Below are 22,799 nucleotides of genomic sequence, written 5' to 3'. Positions count from 1 at the left end.
CTTCCATATTAACCGTCTCCAGGTAGATGATGCAATGATCTTCCATATTAACCGTCTCCTGGTAGATGATGCAATGATCTTCCATATTAACCGTCTCCAGGTAGATGATGCAATGATCTTCCATATTAACCGTCTCCTGGTAGATGATGCAATGATCTTCCATATTAACCGTCTCCTGGTAGATGATGCAATGATCTTCCATATTAACCGTCTCCAGGTAGATGATGCAATGATCTTCCATATTAACCGTCTCCTGGTAGATGATGCAATGATCTTCCATATTAACCGTCTCCAGGTAGATGATGCAATGATCTTCCATATTAACCGTCTCCAGGTAGATGATGCAATCTTCATATTAATCTTCCATCCTGGTTTATGATCTTCCACCGTCTCCAGGTAGATGGCAATCAAACGTTATTATTATTATTATTTTTTTTTTTTTTTTTTTTTTTTTTTTTTTTTTACAGGGAGTTTAAGCTCAGTGTTTAAAGGGGACGATGCAAAGGAAAAGCGGGAGTTTCCTGCTTTAATAGGGGCACAGTGCAAAATCTTTGGAAAGTATAACCGTGCGCTTTCACAACACAGACTCCCACTGTGTACGGACTGTAGTTGTGCTTTGGAACTGGGAAAACAAACTGTTTGGGAAAATGATAGGTGTCAAACTCATACAGGTTCATATATTTTATTAATTGCATTATAGCTTTTTTTTTTTTTATATAAACAGCCCCCCCCCCAAAAAAAAACCAATAAATAAATAAATAAACGAGGATTGATTTAAAAAATCAAATCAACCCTTTTTATACATTTGGTTAATTTTACAAAACATGCATTTGATCATTGTTGTTGCTAATTGTGCATTATTAATATTGCTATAATAATATCATTAGCAACAACAATAATAACATTTATTCACAAATAGGTGTTAAGTCCCATTTAAAAAAAAGAAAAAATTTAACAAACTCCAAGACTGGATTTATGAAAGCGCTCTCTTCATTTGATTGGTTTCTTGGTCACCTCCTTGGTGAGTGGTATTCATATATTTTAGAAATACGAAAAGAAAGTTTGTAAAACTGTAAAGAATTTGTTTTAATATTTCTAAATGAGAGAGTGACCCATGTGATTTCAGTGTTCAGTGACCCAGTCTGAGCACCTCGACTGCACCATGATGTTCTGGCTGTGTTCACAGATGATGGGTCACTCAGCACTGGTGATAATGAACCTGGGGAAGCCCAGAACCGCAGCTGACTGTGCATGGAAGTAGTGAGGAACTTGATCTATAATAAAGCGTTTAAAAATAGCCTTGGATGACATTTTTACGCAACAGGAAGCATAAAACAACAACAAAAAAAAATGGACTTCATGCTCTTTTTTGGTAATATAAACTGGCCACATACAGAACACAGCACATTAGCTCCCCACATTGCCACCTACTGTTGGTACTGCTGAGCATGCCCAGAAGGGTTGGTTCTGAGCAAGCCCAGGAGTGCTGTATTTTCAAAAGTTTGCCGTCTACAAATCGTTCATTAAAGACACACAGGCACCAGCAGAAAGTTTAGCTGAATGTTGACATGGAATTGTGAAATAACACATGCTCCATATTTAACTCAATCCTGCTGCCCTCCAAAAAAAACAAACCACAGCAACAAAAGAAACTTGGCTCCAAAACTGATTGTTCATAGGTTATGTGGTTTTACAAATGCAACTTTCTTTTGGGGAGCTAATATAAAACATTTGTGAACTTTAAAAAGCATGTTTATGTAGGAACCAGACTACGATTACTTCAAATCTTCAACACTGTCAAGATGGGAGAGTTCAGTTTCATGATTGGAAGTGCGGAAACAATTGCGTTAGCTCTTTCTCTTTAGTGCCAGTGTTTGAAGTGTGCTGTATGCAGCAGCAGCAGCAGACGACCACTGGCTGCCATCGCTTCCAAGGTGTGGTTTGTATGCGGCCGTAAGAAGTCTTAATTAAGAGTCTGACTGGGAAATCGTCAATAGTCTTCGTTATGTACTTAACAAAGACAAAGTTCTGGAGGTGACTCTCATTGCAGAGGCCCATAGATGCCTTGGAAGGGTTGCTGAATATGAGACCAGAGAGAGATCTCAATCTGATTCAAACCATTTCTACCAAGTGTTTACAGTGACAAGTTTGACTTCAGAACTGATCATTCTGTAACCTGGGGCTCTGCCACGCAGTGATCAAATGGGGTACTTTTTTTTTTTCTTTAAAGAAAGAAAAAAAACTTTTATTGTTGTTTGTCTTTTTTAAATTGATTTTGTATTATAGAGAAAAAAAGCACAGCTAACATTTAAAAAGTCAGTGCATTTGACGGGTAGATGGGCAAAGTATGTGTGGCCCAAAGCATCCTGCGTTCCTGGGCTTGCTTGTTGCAAAGTTTGGCCATGTAGAACGTTGAAAGGCAGTTCACTGTGGGCAGAAGGCCTCCTAAGACAGACTGCAGTTCCAGGAAGGACGCATCAGAGCTCTCAAGTTTGCAAACACACGTTTCAAATTTTCAAGAATGAGGCCTAATCCAGAAGGTAAAGTCGTGAGAGGTACGTACCGGTATACATTTGAAATTCTTTTAAGGAAACCAGGCTTTTTTTCCCCTCTCCTTTTTAGACCATCATGAAGCCTTTTCTTTTCTTTTTTTTTTTTTCTACGTTGAAGTTAGTGCTTGCAGCTACTGGATTTGCATACTGTAGCATGTTGTCTGTAGATGTACACACAAATAAAGCAACCTTTTTTGTGAGTTTTAAGACATTTCAGATCAGAAGAAGAGGCAACAAAGTGTCACTGCACAGTCAGGTGCCTTTAAGGTCGCTGGCGTGGAAAGCAATAACACACCTCCGGATCGGAGAGAGCAGAGGTGGAGGGTTAGTAGGGGCCACTACAAGAAGTACACTTCACAGAGTTTTAAGACATTGCCCAAAGCGTTAGGGGGATCACGTTTGGCTGTCAGTTTTTTATTTGTTTTCTGTTTTGGCTTATTAGTTTTTCCACATTTCACCTCCAAGTAAAAAAAACAAAAAAAAAACTGGGGACAATTTAAATGAAGGTCATATGCAATGGCAGATAATCAATGCAACCCTCTTGGGTTTCCATAGCAACACGAACACCGCCAAATAAACGAGGCGTGATTGTTTCAGCAATCGTTTGGCAGTGTCTGACTCCAGCACCAGGCTGGGTAAGGCATGACCAATCAAATAAAAGAGTTAAGGTTTGTATGCTCTCTTTTTCCAGCTCTCTTCTCTTACTCTTTCTTTCTTCTGTTACTCTCCTGCCTCAAGACAGGACAAGCCGAGTGAATTCTGTGCTCTTCAAGATGTGTTCGGGGCTCCTTCCGGCTGTGCAGAACTGTCTGCAGCTTCCTCTGGAATTTATATATATATATATATATATATATATATATATATATATATATATATATATATATATATATATATATATATATATATATATAGAGAGTTCTTCCTCAGATATGTCTCTTCATGTGAAGAGCCAGATGGTCGGACCGGGAGAAACACCTGAAACACACACAAAAAGGGAAGTGTTTAAATCAGTGCTGGACTCCCCTTTAATTCCATTACTATGCAGTCTCTGATACACTGAGGAATCTACTAAACATCAGTTCCATGTGTGTGCAGAAAAAACAAAAACAGCATCAACCTGCAACACAATAGCGCATCTGGTTAGTTAAGTTTAGCCCTGCTGCTTGTTCAGCTGTGGGTTCAGAATCTCTGCCGGGTCTACCTCAGTGCTAATACATTAACACTGGAAATGAAAGATTGTTGAAATGCCTGGGTCATTTACTATCCAAGTGAAAGAGGCCTGAGAGATCCAGACTGGGAGCTTGTTTCAGGTCTGCTGAAGAAGGCTTCCCCAGCCAGCTCAGGAGGAGTATCTTGTGCTCTCTGGCTGGTTCACTCGCTCTGCAGCGCAATGCTTCACCTGCCATGCAGAACACACAGAAATCTTTGTACATGCACAAGCACCTAAAAAAAAGTCTCAGGAAATATTCCTCAATATATTATTTTTGAACCTCGAAGAGAGACGTAAGCACATGACTGGAAAAGTGTTTTTTTTTTTTTAAATAATGCACAGCATCAGATATTTAGTCTTTAAACTGACAGTATGGAAAAATGTTTTTGGCTGGTTTCATAGATCCCCGATTAGCACTAATTTTGGACTACCTAATTCTACCGCAGGTCAGGCAATCCGGGTCTTTGAAACCAGCCTGACGTACAGTACCTAAACTAAATGGCAAAACTTTTTTACACATGTAATAACGCAATTGTATCACATTACTAAGTTGTCCCACTAATCACTTTACAATTAAAACAGCCAGATTATTATTAATTTGCAAAATAGGTAGGGGCAGATTAACTATTTAAACAGATGGCATTCAAAAGCAGGAGAGAGAGAGAGAGAGAGAGAGAGAGAGAGAGAGAGAGAGAGATGTGGTGGATGTCTTGCTAGTTCTCAGGCAGTTTATCCTATGGGCCAGATGTTGCAATTCAGTGTGTGCTAGCCTGGGGAAACCCCAGGAGCAATGAAGCAGGTTACACTGGCTTTGTTTTATCAGGTACAGTATGTAAAATAAATTCAGATCTGTGTTTAGGTGGCCCTCAACTCCTGAGGTTGAGCAGTTAAAGTAAAAGACAGAAAACAGCAACGTTGGACTTCTGAGAAGACTGCTGACAGCTTGCGAGAGAGCGAGAGAGAGCGCGTGCAGTAGAAGCTATGCAGCCACTGTATCAATCAATCAGTAAGCCAGCTTCTGCTGGCAATGACAGGGGGAGTGATGGTTTCCTGCAGAGATGGACAGATGGTGAAGTGAGTCAGTGCCAGTGGCCCCGACACCAGCTGGCACTTCCACAACGCAATCAGGCAGCCGGTAGGACACATGAGAACCCCCTGCCACCCCCCACCCCACCAAGTGTCAGCACTTGATTAGGCAGGATTAATGATAGGGGGAGGTGAAGTCGGGGTGGGCTGGGTTCCACATGGTACTTGCTGTCAACAGGGCAACTGTAATGCCCTATAGGGGCTGGCTAATGGATAGATAGAGAGCGAGAGAGAGAGAGGAAGAAGGAGAAGGAGAGGGAAAGAACGAGTTTTGTACTGTACATCACCACAAAACGTTCCCAGTTGCTTTCCTATAGATCTTTGATTCTTTGTAATTTTACTGTCTTATTTTCTCCAGTCATTTGCATTTCAATAATGATAATAGAAAAAAAATGTCCTTGAAAGGATTTAGGAACACAATATGTGACCGTCCGTGCATAATCTGAAAACTACACTTAGCGCAATCAGATGCAAACTGTGGAATTGTACAGGAATGCATTTGGATGTGCGCTCATTCGTTTATCGTGTACCTTGGGTTTGCTTAATACGTGAACACAACTAGATTCACAACCACCCACACAGTGAATAGCTTTCCCAGTCCAAAAGTATTGGCGAGTATTTACTCCAGTGTTCCTGTTGAAGGGGATCTGTGCAACATGCTTCTGGTCTCTTTATTCCCCCTCTTTCCTTGACAATGATGAATACCAGCGAAAATGTGGGTCAATTGTATTGATTTTAGATATTTACATATACTGATGCACAAAAGATACGCAATACTCCGGTCTAATTTAATAAAATATTTTAAATACATATCAAACAAAATCACAGAAAATGCAAACAAAAATACAGATCAAAGAATCATGATAAGTTTTCAGTATGAAACGTGACAAACTGTCAAAATGAAAACATTACAAAGTTAGTATCGGGTATGACCTCCCTAAGCATTAACACAATCCTGGCAGCGTTGATGCATAGACCTGATCAGCCTCCGGAAAGACTGCTGTGGGATGTTCCGCCCCTCTTCCTGTGCAGCTGCAGCCAGCTGACGAAGGTTGGCTGGTCGCGGTTGTCTCCTGTGGATGGCACTAGCGATTTGGTCCCACAGATGTTCTATTGGACTCAGGTCAGGAGATAAAACTGGCCACGGCAAGTTGTGCAATTGTAATCCTAGCACTGTACGGTCTTGCATTGTCCTGCTGGAAAATCAACACTTCCAGATTGGCTTGCAGGAACGGAAAAACTATTGCCTCATGGACTTGGTCAATGTATTGCTGAGCAGTAAGGTTGCCCTCAAACTGCATGAAAGCATTCTTGTGTTAAAGGAGATTCCTCCCCACATCATCACACTTCCACCGCCCCACCGGTTGACTTGAACAACACAACAGTCAGCAAAAAGGTCCTAACTTCTCTCACAGACAGGCTGCCTTCAATCATGCCGACAGAAACCAGCGATCTTCATTACTCAAGCAGGGCATGGTGGTATCTTCAGCTGTTCTTGCGTTAATTAAAATCAAGCCTTTTCAAATGGCTATTTATACAGATTCTTAATCAACTAATTTTAGCAATTTTAACTCAACTCAAACACTGAGCACCTGGTGTTTTTATGAAATCACATGACTTGAGCTCAGTATTTTGTTATCCCAAAGGTAGAATTCTACTCAAACAATCAACAAACCTATCTGCTCACTATTTAAAATGTAAATAACATTATGTATGTGCTCAGTGATGCTATTGATGTAAAACTTACTGTTATGTTTTCATTGTGCATCAGTATATATATTTTGTACTTGACATTTGGGCCGTTTCCCTGATATTTGGTCAAGTGAATAAAACAGGGGTGAGGATGGGAGTGTTTTCAAGACCCCCAGAATAGACTCACACTGACACACACGCTATGAGAGACAGGAAACGCAAAGAGATACATGGGAAGTGAAGGGCTGACAATGGAAATGAGCGGACATGCTTCTGACTGTGCACTGTGCCAGCACTGTGTAAGCAGGCATCACTCACAGTGTTCCTTGATTGACCTTAAACGCCCTTGCATGTCCCACTGTGCTAACAGTTCTGCTCCCTTCTTTATTATTCTGGGCTCTGATGTTTATAAATGATGTATACTTCCTCCCCACCCCACCTCTTCACCTCCTCCGCACCAGCACACCAAGCGCTCCCAAAGTGTCAGCTTCCAAATCTAGAAATTGTTGCAGATTTTAAAACCAAAAGTGAAGTGTGTTTTCTGAATGGAGGCGTGTCATTAATCCCAGCTGAAAAACCAAAAACACAGAACCATTTTAAATCAAAACGAAATACTATTGGAAGTATGTATGTGTGTGTGTGTGTGTGTGTGTGTGTGTGTGTGTATATATATTATATATATATATATATATATATATATATATATATAGTAAAAGATCACTCACACACGTTCATTGCCCCCTTAAGACAGGACCCAGGACACGGAAATTGAATTTTATAGCGCTTTTAATAAACACAAACAAATAAGCAAACAAAACAGAAACAAAATCTAACTCCGTTTTGGAGCTCGGACTATACACTGACAGGTCCCTGACAAACACACAGGGCGGCTAAGCCGTTTACCTGTCACAAAACACAAAAACCACACAGGTTTCATACAGCACTTTGCATTGACTGCTCGGAGCACACCTTTTGCCTCCTTCTACTCAGCAGCCCCGACTATACTGGCTGCTGACTATTCATACCCTGCACCTGGTCCTAATTTGAAATGATCCCCAGGTGCGGGTGATAATTAAACAATAATATAAATTAAAGAACTAAACATAAATGTGCATTCGCACGTGTTTTTGGGCAGGGAAACGTAACCCCTTCCCTACATATTACAAAAAAAAAAAAAAAGGTTATATATGTAGCGTCATTTAAAAAGGTGTGCATTGGGTAACCTTAAATCCAATTAAGAGCCCATTTTCATTTCAAACACACAGACACACAGACAGTGCAAGAGGGTTTAACCTTTATCTCTCCAGCCACACAAAAGCTAATCCTGAGACAATAGGCTGGCCGAAGCCCCACTTGAATGGAAACTCAAAGGCTTGCAGGAAGCTCTATTGATGCTGGTTTCCTGTCAGACAGAGTCTCTGCTGTGCTGTTCCCTGGCTCTGCAGCCCACTCTCCTCTTACTGATCCCACACCTGCTGCCTGTTCCTGACGGCACAATCTGTCAGGTAACAAAGCAGGGTCCCCGCGGAACCCGCAGTCCCCTCAGCAGAACAGGCTTCCGTTTCCACCAGGCCTCCTTGTAGCCCGTGTTTAAACACTGTATAGTTACAATATAGAGCTGACTCACAAACTCACTTCATTCACATTCAGCATGGTGACAGCAAATTGAACATTTGCTACAGGGATGGGAATACGACTCCCACTGCACAGCAGTTTTGCCCATTCCTGGTTTTGTTATGAGTTTAATAAGATGCCCGAGCTGTATACAGTAAGGCCAATCAAGTTCATACTAAAGCCTGGAATGGATGAAACTGCTATGCAATAGGAGTCTTATTTCCATCCCTGTGCTATATATATATATATATATATATATATATATATATATATATATATATATATATATATATAACACACACACACACACACTATTTATATATATATATATATATATATATATATATATATATATATATATATATATATATATATATATATATATATATATATATATATACATACACACACATATATACACACACACACACACACACACACACACACATTTTTTTATTTTTTTTTATGGCAGATACTAAAACACCCATGAGCTGGCACTCACTATCAGTCCAGATTTTTATTGTCTGTTATTTTCTATAAAGGATTGCGTTGCAGAGGGCTGGGGTACGGGTGCCTGGGCAGGGGCTCTCTTACCTGTCACAGTGGTTACACTTGAACGGTTTGGCTCCAGTGTGCTTCCTGTAGTGCCTCGTCAACTCGTCGCTCCGTGCAAAGCGCCAATCGCAGCCCTCCCATGAACACTTGTAAGGCTTCTCCCCTGCGGAGAGATCGAGCACAAAACTTTACTGTGCAGAAGAGACAGTTGTTACTCCCAAGCCAAACACAGCCTGACCCCACTGAGACAGAATTCTTTACAATCTGCCTTTCCCAAATTCTGTACAGAGAAGCCACTGAATATACTCTTGTTCCACCATTTACATAATACAATACAATCTTTTAATTTGGTAATATTACAACATAAATATAAAAAAAGGTATTTTAGCTTGATCTGAACAGAAAATTGTCTCAGAGTCTGACTGTGGCCCGCAATATGAACACAGCCAGTTTACCTTGAAAGTCAGGTTTGTTTTTTGTGCACACAGTAATTCGTGTTTAGGACCAGGCATTAGCAAAAGCTTGGAATAGCCCCTTTGAATACAGCCTTTGCACACAAACGCAAGCTGATAAAGTAGGTGGGCTTTAGAATTCCACTGGACTAAATCAAGACATGTCTACATGAAGGCGGGGCAGGGTAGCACCATCGGGTTGCCATGACAACATGTAGTCCATACCAGATGTAGGATTCGCCAACCAATCAGGCCTCGCTGCCAGCTTGGCAAACAGACAACCAAGATCGCACCCACCCACTCTAATCAGCTCTCCATTTGACTGATTAATAAACTACACATTATGTCTAGCAGCACACTGAATACATGCTCCCTTTATCCAGGGTCCACATGGTTCAAGCCTCTTTGTAAAGGGCAATCCTTAATGAGATTGATTGTATTCCAGTCTTCCAGCAGGGACAGCCGCCAGGATGATAAATGCCACTTAGTAAAGCTGGATTAAGACTTTTTTTTTGTTAACCCCCCCGCAAGTGGTGTGACTGAAAGGTGCATCAGACAATGCGCATGATGCAATTCACAGCATGCACAAAACAACCGAAACATACCGCTTGAAGCTCTTTATTTGCCAGATCTTGCCATTCCTAGCATCTCAACATGCACTAGGGGAAGACCAGCTGTGGCAAGGAGCAGAAAACACACCTGAGGGGGGAGCCACACACCTCAGCATTTCCCCAGCCCGCGCTCCCTCTGCACGGCAAAGCAGACACCAGGGAGGCTGACAAACAGCAGCGATCAACACGCTCACATCCTGATTTAAACACTCGCAAACAAGCTGAACCTCTGAGTTCACTTTACCTTCTTGAAATATGGAAAGTCTACAAGAGTCTGTAACAGAACGGGAACAAAACTTGCATGTTAAATAAGCTGTGATGAAAATAACCCACTAGCCTCAATCTTTCATTGAAAACAAAATATAACAGCAGGGTTCTCCTTTGTCTATTTTCTTTCTGTCTTCTCTCTTTTTTTAAAGCCTGCAGAGAGTCAGGGACGCAGGTGAGAGACACTCTGCAGGATTCTCACACCGCTTCCATTAATTGGAGACAGATCCCCAGAGGGTGAACACCAGCTCAGCAGACTGGGCCCTGCACCCACGGCAACCAGAAAAACCAGCCAATTACTGCTCGGAGCCATGCAGCATGATGTAGTCGCTTAGCAACCAAGAAAAAGAAACAGAAGAGACGGAAAGGCGGCAGGCCGAGAAAACACACCAGGAGGCACTGCTTGGAGGCACAACATATGATACAGTTGCCTGGCAACCAAAACAGAAGGAGAGAGAGAGAGAGAGAACAAGAAGAAAAAGAGTGTGAACAGCAGTGTAGCAGGCTAGGACTAGCACCCAGCGTGGCAAGTAATTGGCCAATTACTACTTTCTGCCTGGTGCTGATGTGGTCTCCTAGCAACCAGCCCCATCCCCCTAGTCAGACAGGTGCCTCTGTAACAGCTAATTACATTTTCTCAGGCAGCTGAAGAAGCAGTTATATTATCTGTGAGGTTGTTAAAGTAGCTGGGTAAAAGCCGTTTATGGATTGTTATTTTTGAGTTCATGGTGCTGGTGGATACTACTTGATATTATGAGCTATTCCAGCTTGCCAACCCCACAGTATTGCTACTTACACAACTCATGCCAACCACTATGAATGCAAAACAATCAGCACACGCAGGGCTATGCACTTTCCATACATGCGGTAATTTTACAAGCCGGTATAATCAGAATCTTTATTGGCTGTAATTTATGGGCAGAATTACAAAAAAAAAGAAGCTGATTAAGTGAATTACACTGCTGAGCTTTACTTGTAACAGATCATTATGAGCACATGTTGCTCGCAGTGCTCTCACATGCCTGTGCTTTTCAGTTTTGGTCTACTGGTTGTCTACTAAAAGACGTTAACTATAAACGAGTCTCAGCCATAAATTATGTTGTTTAAAAATATTTAAATTAGGCATGTAAAATAAACTGAAATAAATGCAGGCTTGTATTGAAGTACAATGGTCTCCACTGGCATTGTATCTGTTTAGTGCTTGGTGAAGGCTTCTGTTAAAGCCAAAACAAAAAGTGTGCAAACAGACTCAAAACGCTCCCTGAGGAAGCAGCAAGAAGCAAATCAAAGGTGCTCGCCACCTCGTGAGGCGGTCGAGCACCCAGACGAAGGCAGCCCTTACCCGTGTGTGTCCTCTGATGTGCTTTCAGGTGGGAGCTCTTTGTGTAAACCTTGCGGCAGCCGTTGAACTGGCAGCGATGGACCCGCTTCTTGTTTTCGGGGGTAGTTTCAGCTGTTCTGCCACCAGCGGCCCCCTGCTCCCCGTCACTCTGCGCCCCTTTCGTTGGGGAGGGTAGCACTGCCTCAGCGACCACCTTGGCAGCCCCTGTACCGATCTTCTTCGTCACCAGTTTGAGTGTGAGCGTGCCGTCGGCAGTGGCCGTGAGCGTCTGCGCGGGTTTGATGAGGTGCCTACCGAGCTCAGGGGAGGAGGGTGGGGTGAGGGAGGTGACGGCGCTGAGCTGGGCTGCGTTCACGCCTCCACCAGTGCCGGCACACGCCTCTTTGGTCATGGAGTCCACTGTCTGGAGACTCAGGGGTACCTTCAGCAGGACCTTGTCCTGGGAGATGAGTCCCGTGGGGCTAGGCTGCTCCGAGAGCAGTAAGTGGTCCTGGGGGTCCTCGACTTCAACCTTCATGAAGGAAGGCGTCAAGAGGCAGTCCAAGTCTTCATCGAAGGGGTCTGTGAATTTCTTGGGCTCCGTCTGCAGGTAGCGCTCCAGCTCCAGGCATGTCTGCAGAGAGAATAGAGACAGGAAGTCAGTGCCATGAGGCAAAGGGTCTGTACAGCAACACGCAGCTTTGTATCTGCAAAGCAAAGATACAACCAACACAGCAAGTCTCCTAATCCTTTTCTCCAGTGCCAAGTTTGCTAAACCCTGACGGACCGGCTCCTAACCAAGTGCTAGGCACTTCCTTCTGTGGTTTCACATGGTATTGGTTTACTGTTTAACTAGGCAAGTTTAAAAAAACCCAGCTGTTTCTTTGCTATAAAAACCTCAAACAATTCTTGCTACTTGATACTGTATCTGTCTAAAACAAATTTCACCAGAAGTTGCTCTGTAACTCCTAAAACAGCAAACTACAAGGGGTGTGCTGATACTCTACCTGCACCCCTGACTGCCTTTAAGAAGCATTTAAAAATCGGCAGGTATGAAATAAATCCATTCGTGTTGAACTCAAAGAAAAGCTGATCTTTCCTCACCAATCAATGGCAATTCATTTCAGCATTATTTTAGAAGCCGTTTGGAAGTGAATTTTCCTCTTATCCGCAGCGCTGACATGTCTACTGTCAGACTGATAATAATAACAAAAATGAAAAGTGGAATGCATTCCTTTAATACCTAATGATAAATACTTCTAAAAATGATCAGCACACCCCAGTCTAATATACTATACATAGGCCTATTCCTTGTATAAATATTTCTTTTTTCATCTTTGGACATCCCAGAGGAACTAAACTAAACTCTCACAGTACAACTGCCTGCAATAAACAAGCCAACTTGAAAAATAAATCAACCACACATGGACATACAATATCATCTCTGCAGATTAAACACCACTCAACCATGACAACAAAACTTCCCTGTGGCTTAATATCATTATAAAAAGTGTAAAACACAGCATTCGGATGATCAAGAGAGGATCTGGTTTCATTACAAACTAAAATACAGTATTGTGGTCAGACAACTGCCTAGACAATACCAGATAAACAAGAGGCACTGCTCTGCACACGTCAGGAGGTCAACGCACTGCTCAGCCCAGTCCTGCACACGTCAGGAGGTCAGTGCACTGCTCAGCCCAGTCCTGCACACGTCAGGAGGTCAATGTACTGCTCAGCTCAGTCCTGCATGAGTCAGAAGGTCAATGCACTGCTCAGCCCAGTCTTGCACACGTCAGGAGGTCAATGCACTGCTCAGCCCAATCATGCACACGTCAGGAGGTCAATGCATTGCTCTTTGAAATCCAACACCCTTTTTGAACTCCGGAGACATAAAAACCATTACCATATTATCACAACCCCCGTCCCTGTGTAATTAAATCCTTTTTTCTGAGGTTCGAATAAATTTTCCTACAAAGAGTAAGAGTTTTAGTTAACCCTTTGCAGCGCGTCAGGGCCAATTTATTTTCACATGCGCAGTTTATTTTACACGTGCTATTTAAAATAAATTTAAAAGGTACTGAATCTCAAAAGGACACTCCGTACTGTATCTCCAGCCAAGCCCCACCCCTTGTTTGCTGTATTTTTCACAAACCTCTTTATAGACATGCATAGTGATAAATCCTCTCCTGATCACTTGTTTTATCACCAAACTCGTCAACAATGTGATCCAAGTCATTATTTTATTACTATAACATCTCAAAAAGCTCTGCAAATGTCTGTGATATTCTTTGAGCGCTGGACGCAGAAGCAGCTGTCTCCTTTGTTATGTCCCTGTTATCTTTGTAGTGCATGGGGTTATGAGATGCACCCTTTTTTTTTGGTTTCACTTGGCTCCTATTGGTCTCACTCGGCCATTGAAAGGTTTTCTCTGCTTTTTCCGGAGAAAAAATGACTAGAGACCCGAGCTTTACGTCTTTTTGATGATGTCGGACAGGGTCCGACATCGGACTGGAAAGGGAAAATTGTAAATGTCGGACATGGTCCCACATAGGACCGCAACGGGTTAAAGAACTTTCCTGGGGGCTCCCGAGTGGCGCATCCAGTAAAGGCGCTCTGTGCGGATGTGCCCTATAGCCTGGAAATCGCAGGTTCAAATTCAGATCATGTCACTGCCAACCGTGACTGGGAGTTCCTAGGGGGCGGGAGGGCTATGTCAGCCAGGGTGTCCTCGGCTCGCCACGCAACAGCGACCCCTGCAGGTTTGCCTGTAAGCTGCCCAGAGCTGCGTTGTTCTCCAGCACTGTGGCTGCAAGGTGAGTCTGCAGTGTGTAAAGAAGCAGTCGACTGACAGCACATGCTTCAGAGGACAGTGTGTGTTCGTCTTCGCCCCTCCCGAGTCAGCGCAGGGGTGGTAGCAGTGAGCAAAGCCCAAAAATAATCAGACTAAACTGAGGAGAAAATAATAAAAAATAATAATTGGCGACAACTACATTTTTTTTTTTTTTTTTTTTTAAAAAAGAGCTTTTCTTTTTATCAAACATCGTTTGAAGCTATGTCTCACAGTGTGTGCTGCCGAAATTACCCATTCAAAACGACAGACCAAAACGGGACTAAAGGGTTGGGTTATTTTTTAGCCAATATGCTGCTACTTAAGCTTCTGCAGGAAAGTCTTTAGCTGTCTAACAAAACGTTTATGTATTTATTTTTCCTCATCCAGACTGCGTGTGAGGAAAATCTAACTTAAAAAAAAAAAAAAAGTAAGAAGCGTGCTCCGTGTTTTCTTTGCTCCTTCGTGTTTGAATAAAAGGCTCCCCCTGTGTAGAAGACTGAGCACCCTTAAGTCTGAACCCTTGTATAAAGCACACACAACACATGCTCTTGTTTCAGCCTTTTCTAGGTCCTCGCTTTATTTTTAGACTAAAAGTGTGTTCTTATGAATAAAAGATGAACTGCTGAATTAAAGTCCTGAAACATTTTCTGAATGCTCTCAAGACAGTGCTGACTGCCATAAGAGCAGGCAGACAGGGAGAGACTGCGAGGGAGCTGGTAGCTGCTCCAGCCCCACTCCCCCCACCCCTGGCTCTGACACTGCAGGGATACAGTTACCAACAGGAGCCATACAACATGTTCATTTTGCTGTGCAGTAAATGGGTAGTAACATGTCTTTGTGGCAGCTTGTGAGGATCACCTTGGGGTTAAACCCATACATTTTGGCAAAAGGGGCCACGAGAAAAGTCCAGTCGCCCTCTTAGAATAACTGTGGAAAAAAATAAACAGCGGGACGTCCACTAATTAGCAACTTAATGAGGGAAATTAACAAGTGGTACAGGCTCCTCCCCCAGTTCCAACAAGCAACAGCCTCTCAAAGGAACAGGCTCCTCCCCAGTTCCAACAAGCAACAGCCTCTCAAAGGAACAGGATCCTCCCCCAGTTCCTGGATATGAAAGCAAGAAAATTAGCAACAGCCTCTCAAAGGAACAGGCTCCTCCCCAGTTCCAACAAGCAACAGCCTCTCAAAGGAACAGGCTCCTCCCCCAGTTCCAACAAGCAACAGCCTCTCAAAGGAACAGGCTCCTCCCCCAGTTCCAACAAGCAACAGCCTCTCAAAGGAACAGGCTCCTCCCCAGTTCCAACAAGCAACAGCCTCTCAAAGGAACAGGCTCCTCCCCCAGTTCCAACAAGCAACAGCCTCTCAAAGGAACAGGCTCCTCCCCAGTTCCAACAAGCAACAGCCTCTCAAAGGAACAGGCTCCTCCCCCAGTTCCAACAAGCAACAGCCTCTCAAAGGAACAGGCTCCTCCCCAGTTCCAACAAGCAACAGCCTCTCAAAGGAACAGGCTCCTCCCCCAGTTCCAACAAGCAACAGCCTCTCAAAGGAACAGGCTCCTCCCCAGTTCCAACAAGCAACAGCCTCTCAAAGGAACAGGCTCCTCCCCAGTTCCAACAAGCAACAGCCTCTCAAAGGAACAGGCTCCTCCCCCAGTTCCAACAAGCAACAGCCTCTCAAAGGAACAGGCTCCTCCCCCAGTTCCAACAAGCAACAGCCTCTTAAAGGAACAGGCTCCTCCCCAGTTCCAACAAGCAACAGCCTCTCAAAGGAACAGGCTCCTCCCCAGTTCCAACAAGCAACAGCCTCTCAAAGGAACAGGCTCCTCCCCAGTTCCAACAAGCAACAGCCTCTCAAAGGAACAGGCTCCTCCCCCAGTTCCAACAAGCAACAGCCTCTCAAAGGAACAGGCTCCTCCCCCAGTTTCAAAAAGCAACAGCCTCTCAAAGGAACAGGCTCCTCCCCAGTTCCAACAAGCAACAGCCTCCCAAAGGAACAGGCTCCTCCCCCAGTTCCAACAAGCAACAGCCTCTCAAAGGAACAGGCTCCTCCCCAGTTCCAACAAGCAACAGCCTCTCAAAGGAACAGGCTCCTCCCCCAGTTCCAACAAGCAACAGCCTCTCAAAGGAACAGGCTCCTCCCCAGTTCCAACAAGCAACAGCCTCTCAAAGGAACAGGCTCCTCCCCCAGTTCCAAAAAGCAACAGCCTCTCAAAGGAACAGGCTCCTCCCCAGTTCCAACAAGCAACAGCCTCTCAAAGGAACAGGCTCCTCCCCCAGTTCCAAAAAGCAACAGCCTCTCAAAGGAACAGGCTCCTCCCCAGTTCCAACAAGCAACAGCCTCTCAAAGGAACAGGCTCCTCCCCCAGTTCCAACAAGCAACAGCCTCTCAAAGGAACAGGCTCCTCCCCAGTTCCAACAAGCAACAGCCTCTCAAAGGAACAGGCTCCTCCCCCAGTTCCAACAAGCAACAGCCTCTCAAAGGAACAGGCTCCTCCCCCAGTTCCAACAAGCAACAGCCTCTCAAAGGAACAGGCTCCTCCCCAGTTCCAACAAGCAACAGCCTCTCAAAGGAACAGGCTCCTCCCCCAGTTCCAACAAGCAACAGCCTCTCAAAGGAACAGGCTCCTCCCCAGTTCCAACAAGCAACAGCCTCTCAAAGGAACAGGCTCCTCCCCCAGTTCCAACAAGCAACAGCCTCTCAAAGGAACAGGCTCCTCCCCCAGTTCCAACAAGCAACAGCCTCTCAAAGGAACAGGCTCCTCCCCAGTTCCAACAAGCAACAGCCTCTCAAAGGAACAGGCTCCTCCCCCAGTTCCAACAAGCAACAGCCTCTCAAAGGAACAGGCTCCTCCCCCAGTTCCAACAAGCAACAGCCTCTTAAAGGAACAGGCTCCTCCCCCAGTTCCAAGCTGTAGAACTGGTGGATAAAACAAGGGCTGCTCAGGCTGCACCACTTTTATGCAACGTGTAACAATGGCTGCATGTGCTGTACAGTACCTTCCTTGCACCTCTTTTTAAGAGTGCCTTGTGCTTGCTGCTGCACAGAAGGAAGCCTCGTAGCAGCTCCTTTAACATCACTAAACCTCTTGCATGTGTCAAATGTGCAAAAAAATAGAAAGGAAAAACCTCCAGGCCCAGGCTCCAGCCCCTGCCGTGTCCTGGCATTATCTTTTCATGAGGCTTACATTAGGTCCTGCCTTTCAGGACCCTTGTGAGTACAGTAAGTCAACAATCCCCTCATGCTCCCCTTGTCTCCCCATGAAATCTTTATAAGCAAACAGCTTGATCAAGGATCTCTGGACTCAGACGCTCATGCTGGGACGCTCGTCTGTGTAATTACCAGTCAGTCTTTTCCATCCCTGCACCTGTGCTGTTTTGCATGCCAGCTGGGGTGGGGGGAGTCAGTAATTTTCTCTCCTGTAGACAGTCCTCTCCAATCCCATCTCAGACGCTCTGTTGGGACTGGCTCTCTCTCCCCCTCCTCCTCCTCCAACCCCTTCGAAATCACAACAATTAGCACTAAAAAGCCATCATCTCCTGACAGCTACCCGACCAGGCTAATAAAAAGGGGATATAAAAATAAATGAATAGCGCATACACCCCGCAAATGAAAAATGGAAACAGCTGCTTATGCACCCAAGGCAGATTCACCACTTTTAATTTTCAAATAATTTAATTCAGTTTTGCTTGGCTAATTGCCACGAGACAGGATTACACAGTAGGGATATTCACACATTCAGATACATCCATTCGCTTTTGTTTTATGCACGTAAAGGGTAGATCTGTGAATACATTACTGAAAATATGACCAGCATATGAGGAAGACAGCCACTAAAACTTTGTGCAATTCAAATGTATTATGTTCCCCTATATTTTAAACCATATTCACTGTGCATTGTGTGTGTGTGCTTGTTTGTTTTGTTTGATGGAAATGTCTTGGCTCACTTAATTATTTATTTATACTTGATTCTGAATGCAGTGTATTGAAATGCCCTTGGAAGTATTTTCTTCTAAAGCTGAGGGCAACAACACATGTTCGTACAATGCTTGCTTGCACAACACCAGCCTGCTTAGTGTATATGCATATACATTATACTAAAAACAATTCCAAAACCAAACTCTCAAGACTACAGTACACGTTATTTTTCCTCCACTCTTAAATGTGCTTTCTTTGTAACACGGCACTTCTGTTTCTGTCCTGTTAGTTTCTCAGGCAACAATACAGTAGTTCTTCCAGACAGAAACATTAAGCGCGGTGAAAAGGTTTCGTTTTGTGATTCACTGCACCATTTAAAACAGACCACTACAGACCTATAAATGCTACCTAATGTTTTCTGTTGCATACAGAATCAGGGGTAAGACTGTAATGAACCAGGTCAAGAGGAGGGCTTAAGCTATTCATGCCTTCATCAATGTCCGACGTAAACCCTCATCAATCCTACCAAGCTTACATGGTCACCCCCTTCGTCCCGTTTAAAATGCACAGGGCATTAACACCAATTCATTCAAAATGATCTTCCTTTACAAATCTGCTCTGTGAAATGCTTCAGTGGGCAACAAGCTCTTCCAGGAGTCCAGCAGTGCAACGATTTGCTGTATGTGAGGAACAGCAACACAGAAGCGGAGTTCCCAGACCACCTACTGCACACCAAGTGCTTGTGTTGACTCATGCATCACAATGTGTCATGGGTTTAAATGGGGTTTGCAAGGTGAGGCAATGCTGAAGCTGCAAAGCTGTGCTACACTTTTGGAAGTGACTCCTGACACAGACAAAGGTAAATGCAATGCAGACTGTCATAGGCAAGCATGTGCTGTATTGCAGTTTGCTGAAATGAGTCCTGAAACTGTAGTGACTGGGAAAACAGCTTTTAGATGACAAGGTTAGGAATCAGTTTCGGCTGGACATCGTGGAAAGAGTGCTGTGCGCAATCAGTACCTGAGAATCTTTCGTAATGCACAAACAAGATGCTGTCCCCAGGACTGTCATGAAAGAGCCATGGGTAACTCCTTCAATAAAATAAATGAATACAAACCATCCGCACAAATCAGCAAATAACCCCAATTGATCCTACCAGTGCTATCAGATCCTGAGTTGCAATCGCGGCTCCTATGACACTGCCTTACAGTACTCAAAGCAACCTGCAAAGACTGCTGGTCATGCCACTTCCAAAACTGGAAAGGGCAAACAAGAATGGCACACGCACATGTACACACACCGAAGCTAATCAGATCCCAGCTGCCACTACTGCTGTTTCAGTGGTATTTTTATTGTAACTAGAACACAAGATCCTTGCTCTCAGGGAAGAAAATGAGGTGCTGTGCCCTAGAGGCTGAAGGGTTTGCTTTAAAAAGGCCTTTGAAATGTTTAAGGTGGTGCTTTGTGATAGAACACCATGCCCTTAAACATGTTGCAAGAGACGTACTGAATACACACAGGCCTATCATAGGAAAATCCCAAAATGTTAGCATGCTTGCATTTGTATACAAAACACACAGGCACGCACAAAATGTTAGCATGCTTGCATACAAACACACACAATGCATCAACCCAGCAGCTCCAGTCTTCAGTCTTATCTTCCCTCACTGGGGTGCTGGTAGATACAGCAGGTTATCCTCAGACAGGACTTGAAAGTCACCTTTTGGACGTGAAGAAGGTGCCGCCCTCCGAGGAACCAACCAGAAATTTGTTAACAGTTCCTTCCATTTTAAACACAGAAGACACGCCCCTGGGTTAACAGTCCCCATTATCTTTATAACCATGGCCACCTTAACCATGGTAACCCAGAGCCAGATCCAAATCAACAGCAATGAGTAATCCTGAATCAGAAAGCTGAGATGGTGGGAACCTGCCACATCTTGGCCCTGCTTGTCTCTGTGCTTTCCAAATGGAGAATCGACTTGAGGGGTCAAACTTCAGGTCATTGACAAAGGATTCAGATAAATCTGTGCTACAGAACCTAAAGATTACACCTTGGAAGCCAGTAATAAGAGGAACAACAGAGAGGCCATGTGACAGGAATGGAAGGGGCAGTGCCTCTCAGCATTCTGAAAAAGAACAAGGCCTTACCCTAGGTCATGGGGTCAGCTGTACAGTGACCCTCATGGATAGATACAGGTGCAGCAGGAGCAGTATGCTCTGTGCACTGGTAGAGTAGCAGAGTGCAGCTACTTCATAGCTTTTACTAGACACCCAGCTGAAAGAGGTGGTGGCGATGTCTAATTTAATACTGTTCCAATGCAAGTGGACATTCTCTTCCGGTAATTATCTTTTTTCTTAACATTACAAAGCTCTCTGTTACACTGGATCACCATCTTTGCGTTGTTGAAGATTTGCTTGTGCATACAAACATTACTAGTGCTTGCAAAAAAAATATCCCACTGCATGTTGGAGGGACTATTCAGCTATTACGTTGGTTTTTATGTAACTTCTCATAGCCTACAAATGAAATCTAGACATGTGCGGTTCAAAGCATGTGTGCTAACATTTACCCAGCTATGCAAACTGAGCTTAGGTTTTATAATGAGTTTTACGGGTCAGTAAGTTGAACAGTAAGTGCGCAGGTTAAAGCCAGCGACACAAGCTTTGGAAAGTAGATACTACCCTGGTTTTAGCAGGATTTCCACAAGCTGCACTGTATCTGTGCAAAGACTGCTAATGGAGCCTGGCCGGTCAGGCTCGGTAATCTAATCAGGACACAGTGATTTTCATTAAATCCTACTGTCAGGATTACTCATGTCACAATTGGATTGAAAAGGGACACTTTAAATGGGATTAACAGCTTCTTATAAGCTTTGATGTCTGCAAGAGGGATATTTAGGCACATTACTCCGTGTGCCGGACTGCTCTTCATTATTCGCAAAAGAAAAGGTCACACCACAGTGGAAAAAGGAATGGAAACAAAGAGAGGGAAGACAAGGGACAAATAACAGAACAGCAGAGGGGACAAAGGCAGAAGTAAAGGAAAGAAAAGAGAACAGAGGGAGGAAGAAAGGACTAAAACATATAAAAGCGAACAAAGAGAGTAAGCCAGATAAAGAAGGAAAGCACGCGTGGAGAGAATGTGTGCCGGACTAATTCTCTGGGTGTATGAATGGCAGCTCTGGCTCCATGTTCTAGGCTGCAGGCAAGTCAATGCCGAGATCATCCTTGATAAGATCGTTGGCTCTCGTGTGGGATCAGCCCTGTCAACCGCAAACACAGACAGTATTACAGGAAGAGTGTGTCACTAAGCCATAAAAAAAAAAAAAAAAAAAAAAACAGTCTCTGCTGTTGAGATTCTCTGGAGTGATAAGAGAGGCTCTGCAGTTTCAACCAGAGCAGGAGCCTCCCCTCAGGAGCCTGTATGCTGTTCATATCACTGGCCATTGCTGTTCATATCACTAGCCATTGCTGCTCATATCATTGGCCATTGCTGTTCATATCACTAGCCATTGCTGTTCATATCACTGGTCATTGCTGCTCATATCACTAGCCATTGCTGTTCATATCACTGGTCATTGCTGCTCATATCACTGGCCATTGCTGTTCATATCACTAGCCATTGCTGCTCATATCACTGGCCATTGCTGTTCATATCACTGGCCATTGCTGCTCATATCACTGGCCATTGCTGTTCATATCATTGGTCATTGCTGCTCATATCACTAGCCATTGCTGCTCATATCACTGGCCATTGCTGCTCATATCACTGGCCATTGCTGTTCATATCACTAGCCATTGCTGCTCATATCACTGGCCATTGCTGTTCATATCATTGGTCATTGCTGCTCATATCACTAGCCATTGCTGCTCATATCACTGGCCATTGCTGCTCATATCACTGGCCATTGCTGCTCATATCACTGGCCATTGCTGCTCATATCACTGGCCATTGCTGTTCATATCATTGGTCATTGCTGCTCATATCACTGGCCATTGCTGTTCATATCACTGGCCATTGCTGTTCATATCACTGGCCATTGCTGTTCATATCACTGGCCATTGCTGTTCATATCACTGGCCATTGCTGTTCATATCACTGGTCATTGTCAAGACTGGGTTTAAATTTTGTACAAACTTTGCCCAGCGTAATGGCAACTGGAAAAAAGCCTGGATCTGGTGTAATGAAAAGAGAATAAATAATGCAACAGCCATACATTAGCCAAGAACCTCTACTGGGACTACACAGTAGAACAAACCCTTTGATCAATATATTGTAAGCATTCTGTTCTGTCTTTTATTATCTGTCATCTGAGCCATCTAAACTTCAGCCAGACCCTTCATCTATACCTCACACAACACATGCTGAAGTAGAAGAGCTCTATATTAATAGCTCTTAAAATGAACCTGCTGCTGAAATGATACACATGTCTAATGCAGGCATGCTTCTTTGTTATGCAATAGCTGCCACTATGCCCAGATGGGCACAGAAGACAACGCAGCTGTACTTTCTATGAAGCTCAGAATCACCACTACCTTTGGTTTTTAGAACATCAACCTTTCAAATGAAGCGTTGAATTACATTCAGCTAAAAGCAGCGGTTACAACATCAGCTGAATCTGGCTGCCACTGAGCTCAGCCAGCTCCCACATACTGCACTGGAACCACCACCCAGCTCCCACATACTG

The 22,799-nt window shown here is 43.9% G+C and overlaps 1 protein-coding gene across 1 annotated transcript in view; it reads right to left on the bottom strand.

The window, feature by feature from the left end:
• Window positions 1-757: 757 nt before the first annotated feature.
• Window positions 758-22,799, bottom strand: part of LOC121322468 (Krueppel-like factor 7) — a 31,645-nt gene continuing 9,603 nt past the window's right edge. Inside the window, exons 2-4 of the mRNA XM_041262507.1 lie at window positions 11,382-11,994; window positions 8,749-8,872; window positions 758-3,527 (exon numbers count right to left, since the gene is read on the bottom strand). Of these exons, the coding sequence (XP_041118441.1) occupies window positions 3,476-3,527; window positions 8,749-8,872; window positions 11,382-11,994 (789 nt within the window). The 3' untranslated portion in view covers window positions 758-3,475. The remainder of the gene's footprint in view (window positions 3,528-8,748; window positions 8,873-11,381; window positions 11,995-22,799) is intronic.

Source organism: Polyodon spathula, chromosome 10 (assembly GCF_017654505.1).
Source record: "Polyodon spathula isolate WHYD16114869_AA chromosome 10, ASM1765450v1, whole genome shotgun sequence".
Taxonomy (NCBI): Eukaryota; Metazoa; Chordata; class Actinopteri; order Acipenseriformes; family Polyodontidae; genus Polyodon; species Polyodon spathula.
The sequence above is the reverse complement of the archived record's forward strand: the minus strand, read 5'-3'. Positions and strand labels throughout refer to the sequence as shown.